This window comes from Terrapene carolina, unplaced genomic scaffold (assembly GCF_002925995.2).
Source record: "Terrapene carolina triunguis isolate 2854851 unplaced genomic scaffold, T_m_triunguis-2.0 Scaffold833, whole genome shotgun sequence".
Classification (NCBI taxonomy): Eukaryota; Metazoa; Chordata; order Testudines; family Emydidae; genus Terrapene; species Terrapene triunguis.
The window spans coordinates 454,154-458,796 of NW_020665184.1; the positions used below are offsets into that span (position 1 = coordinate 454,154).

Sequence of the window (4,643 nt, forward strand, 5' to 3'; positions counted from 1 at the left end):
AGCACTGGGGTTTGGAGCTCCAAAGCCACAGGTTCGAATCCCGCCCCATCTCCCATGTCAGCTGTGGCCAAGAGCACCTCGCCATGTGGGGGCATTTACTGCCACCCAGTTGCCAGTGGGCTGGGCCTCCATGTCACCCCCAGACCAGCCCCCCCTTGTTGGCCACTGAGATCGAGCTCCTCTAGGGCGGCGCCCTCTAGATCAGATGGGGGAAGCTGGCCCTGGATCTTCTCCGTCACTCTTCGGCTGTGAAAAAAGCTAATGCGGTCTTGGGATGCATCAGGCGAGGTCTTTCCAGTAGAGATAAGGAGGTGTTAGTACCATTATACAAGGCACTGGTGAGACCTCATCTGGAATATTGTGGGCAGTTCTGGTCTCCCATGTTTAAGAAGGATGAATTCAAACTGGAACAGGTTCAGAGAAGGGCTACTAGGATGATTTGAGGAATGGAAAACCTGTCTTATGAAAGGAGACTCAAAGAGCTTGGCTTGTTTAGCCCAACCAAAAGAAGGCTGAGGGGAGATATGATTGCTCTATATAAATACATCAGAGGGATAAATACCAGGGAAGGAGAGGAATTATTTAACCTCAGTACCAATGTGGACACAAGAACAAGTGGATATAAACTGGACATTAGGAAGTTTAGACTTGAAATTAGACGAAGGTTTCTAACCATCAGAGGAGTGAAGTTCTGGAACAGCCTTCCAAGGGGAGCAGTGGGGTCAAAAGACATATCTGGCTTCAAGACAAAGCTGGATAAGTTTATGGAGGGGAATGGTATGATGGGATGGCCTAATTTTGGCAATTAATTGATCTTTGACCATTAGCGGTAAATATGCCCAATGGCCTGTGATGGGACACTAGATAGGGTGGGATCTGAGTTACTACAGAGAATTCTTTCCTGGGTGTCTGGCTGGTGAGTCTTGCCCACATGCTCAGGGTTTAGCCGATGGCCATATTTGGGGTCGGGAAGGAATTTTCTTCCAGGGCAGATTGGCAGCGGCCCTGGGGGGTTTTCACCTTCCTCTGCAGCGTGGGGCACTGATCACTTGCTGGAGGATTCTCTCCACTTTGAAGGCTTTAAACCACAAGTTGAGGACTTCAGTAGCTCAGACATAGGTCAGGGGTTTGTTACAAGAATGGGTGGGTGAGTTTCTGTGGCCTGCGTTGTGCAGGAGGTCAGCCTAGAAGATCATAATGGTCCCTTCTGACCTTAAAGTCTATAAGTCTATGAGCCTTGCCTGGGAGTCTGCTCACCGTCCTCCTGCCCGGCCCTCGTTCCCCCCTCCAGGACTTGGGCCAGGCTTCAGCCCTGCAGCGAGGCGGCTCCCTGAAGTGCGACCAGCTCTCAGGCCCCATCCTGCCCCGGAGCACCCAGTCCGAGTGCCTGCAAAGCCGGCTGCCCATCACCCAGCACTTCGGGAAGGTCAGAGACTGCGAAACCTCAGTAGGGGGTGGGGCTGGGGGGGGGGCATCTGGACGGGGGTGGGGACGCACAGATAGTCGTCCCCCAGATGTGGAACGTCGGGAAGGAAATAATGGTGGGGTGTGGGTAATTCCCGGTGCAGATGTGCAACATCTGGTGGGAATAACGGCATGCGGGTAATCCTCATGCAAATGTGAGGCATCTGGAAGGGAATAAACAGGGTACGCAGTTAATGCAGATGTGGTACATCTGGAGGGAATAATGGGAGTATGCAATTAATGCAGATGTGGAACATCTGGAAGGGAATAAAGAGGGTATGCAGTTAATGCAGATGTGACACATCTGGAGGGAATAATGGGGGTATGCAGATAATCCTCACCTGGATGTGGAACCTCCGGCACGGGTAACATGCACAAATAGTCCAGCTCCCCAGATGTGGAACATCTGGTGGGAATAACGGCAGCATGCGGGTAATCCTCATGCAGATGTGAAACATCTGGAACCCGTAGCAGGTAGTTTGGGAAGTGAATCGCTCCCCCCGCCCAGATAGCCCTTACTCATCTGAGTAGCATCGGGGGGGGGGGGGGGGCGCAAGGTGAGCTCTGCCTGGCTGTGGGCCTTTCCTCCCCACCTCCTTCACCCGTGGCCCTGGATAACGACCCTAGCCCAGCATGGGAGGAGGCTGGCACAGATCAGGGAGCGGTGGGCAGGGAAAGGCCTGGGGGGCAGGGAGGTCCTGGCCCCAGCAACCCCCTCATGCTGGAGGGGCTTGGTGTTGCACTGCCCAGGGGTGAGCAGGGGGATCGACCGCTTTGACCCATGTTTCCTTGCAGTCCCGACCCCTGCGACCCAATAAACGCTGCAGCGGGATGGAGCTGGAGGCCCAGAGGTAACGGGGGGTGGGGGGAGACTCTGGCTGGGGAGGAGTGCAGATATTGGGGGGAGCACAGAGATGGCCTGGGGTGTGGGCTGCAGGGCATGCGTGTTTACACGCGTGCTGGCACATGCGGTCAGCTTCACACCTGCCACTTTCCGTGGGGCTTTTGAGGCAGACGGCCGCGTGGGTGGCCAGCTTCAATACATGAGCATGTGTGTTGCGTGTGTGGGTGGGCCTGTGTGTTGGCACTTGGGCCACGTGTGACGGCTGACATGCCTATTCCACGTGTTCATTTCCATGCGTACTGGCACAGGCTGAGAGTGTGACGTGACGCTGTGTTCCCATGGCGGTTGACATGCGTGTTGCCCCATGTGATGTCATGTTCGTGCACGAGCTTGTTGCCATGTTTTCTGTATGTCAGTTTCCACACATGGCTGTAACATGAATGCCCAGCCCCCCCTTCCCCCATGTGTCTCAGGGATGCCCCGGCAGAAGGCCACAAGGCTCCCCCAGGCCCCGATGCCATCCCTGATGGGGGGGAGATGGACAAGAGCTTCCTGGAGACGGGCGAGATCGACCTGCTGGGCGAGATCTTCGAGACGCTGAGCCTGGCGGCGCCCAGTGGACGGGGGCTGCTCTACGGGACCCGCAGCCTGGACTTCTGCAACCTGGAGGAGGGCAGCTGCTACACCAGGGTGAGCTCCCCGCCCCCCCCCCCTGTGTCGCCCCGGGCGCTGCCCCTCCCCTGTGCACCTCCCTGTGTCGCCCCGGGCACCGCCCTGTGCCGCCCCTCCCCCACAGGCATCTCTCTGTGCATCTCCCTGGGCTGCCCCTCCCCCATAGACACGTCCCTGTGCACCTGCATGCCACCCCACCTCTCTCCACCCACGTCTTTCTCTTGGCCCCCCTCTCCCTCCTGATTCTGCCCCATCCCTGTCTGACCCTGCTGCCTGATTCCACCGCGTCCCCAACTTTTCCTCTCCTAGCCCCGCCCCTAACTCCGCCCCTCTTCTCTAGCCCCTCCCTCTCCAGCCTAGATCTCTCTCCCTGCCCCTTGCTACACCAACCCTGGCTCCTTGTCCCTTCCAGCTGAGGCACACGAACCCCAGTGAGGAGAACCTGAGCGGGCGCCAGGCCCGGGACCACGAGTGCTGGCTGCTGGCCGAGGAGGACGACTCGTCCCTGGAGTTCGCCCCCCCCTCTTCGGAGGAGGCCTCCCTGGCCGAGGAGGAGGCTGGGGACTCCCAGCATGCTTTGCTGCTGCCCGCCAAGGCCACGCGCCCGGCGAGCGGGATGTGGGACCGTGGGATCAATGAGGATGAGGAGGGCCCTCCCCAGCCAGCTGAGAGGGTAGCAACGCTCAGGGTGCCCTGGCACAAGCCCTTCCAGCTCGGGGAGGAGGAGCTGGGGGGCGGAGGGGCTGGGGCAGAGCTGACACCAACCACTGGCTCTCTGGGGCCCCCTGAAGAAGTGGGGACAGGAGGCCACCCTGAAGCAGCCACTACAAAGCCAGAGTCTGGGCAGGGGGTGTGCAGAGCAGAGCCCCTCCCCAAACAGGATAGCCCTGCCCCTGAGGTAGAGCCCCGCCCCAAACAGGATAGCCCCGCCCCTGAGGTAGAGCCCCGCCCCAAACAGGATAGCCCCACCCCTGAGGCAGAGCCCCTCCCCAAACAGGATAGCCCCGCCCCTGGGGCAGAGCCCCACCTCCCACCGGATAGCCCCTCCTCCCCTAGGGTCCAGTCAGCTGTGGCTCTGTTCCAGGCCAAGGCCTGTAGGCAAACTGACATCAGGGGCGGGGTCCCCCCGCTGGGGCCGGGGGCCAACCTGCCCAGCTCATCCTGGCCGGAGCTGGACCAAGCCTCCCAGCCCCCGGCCCTGCCCAAGGTATCGGAGCTGAAGAAGAGGTTTGAGTCCTAGAAGGCTGGCGGCGTGGAGAGCTGCACCCGGGGGCCCATGCTGAGCCACGGACATTGCTGCACCAGGGGCCCCCCAGGCTGAGCTATGGGCAGAACTGCACCAGGGGGCCCACGCTGAGCGGTGGGCAGAGCTGCTCCAGGAGGCCCAAAAGCTGCACTGCCCCGCTCGGCTCAGGACAATGGGAAGACGCTGCCCTGGCTCCGGCCTGCCGGGGGCTCTGAATAAATGCTTATGGTGGAACCACCAGCTGGTTGCTATTCAAGCGGCCGTCCCACCGTGGGGCTGAACGCTCCCCAGAGCCAGCCTCCTGCTGCCTCCCCATTCCCCGCCTTGGGGCTCCGCGCTCGAGGGCCTCTGCAGCTTCCCCTCCCTTGGCTGACCGGATCCCGCCCCCTGCAAAAATGCATCATCAGCAAGGGCGAC

General features: G+C 60.0%; 1 protein-coding gene across 1 annotated transcript in view; it reads left to right on the plus strand.

Annotated features, from left to right (window-relative positions):
* Positions 1-4,220, plus strand: part of LOC112123671 (DENN domain-containing protein 1B-like) — a 22,390-nt gene extending 18,170 nt beyond the window's left edge. Inside the window, exons 18-22 of the mRNA XM_029913698.1 lie at positions 1,292-1,426; positions 2,260-2,315; positions 2,782-2,998; positions 3,393-3,878; positions 4,065-4,220. Coding sequence (XP_029769558.1) covers positions 1,292-1,426; positions 2,260-2,315; positions 2,782-2,998; positions 3,393-3,878; positions 4,065-4,220 — 1,050 coding nt within the window. The remainder of the gene's footprint in view (positions 1-1,291; positions 1,427-2,259; positions 2,316-2,781; positions 2,999-3,392; positions 3,879-4,064) is intronic.
* The last annotated feature ends 423 nt before the right edge of the window (positions 4,221-4,643 follow it).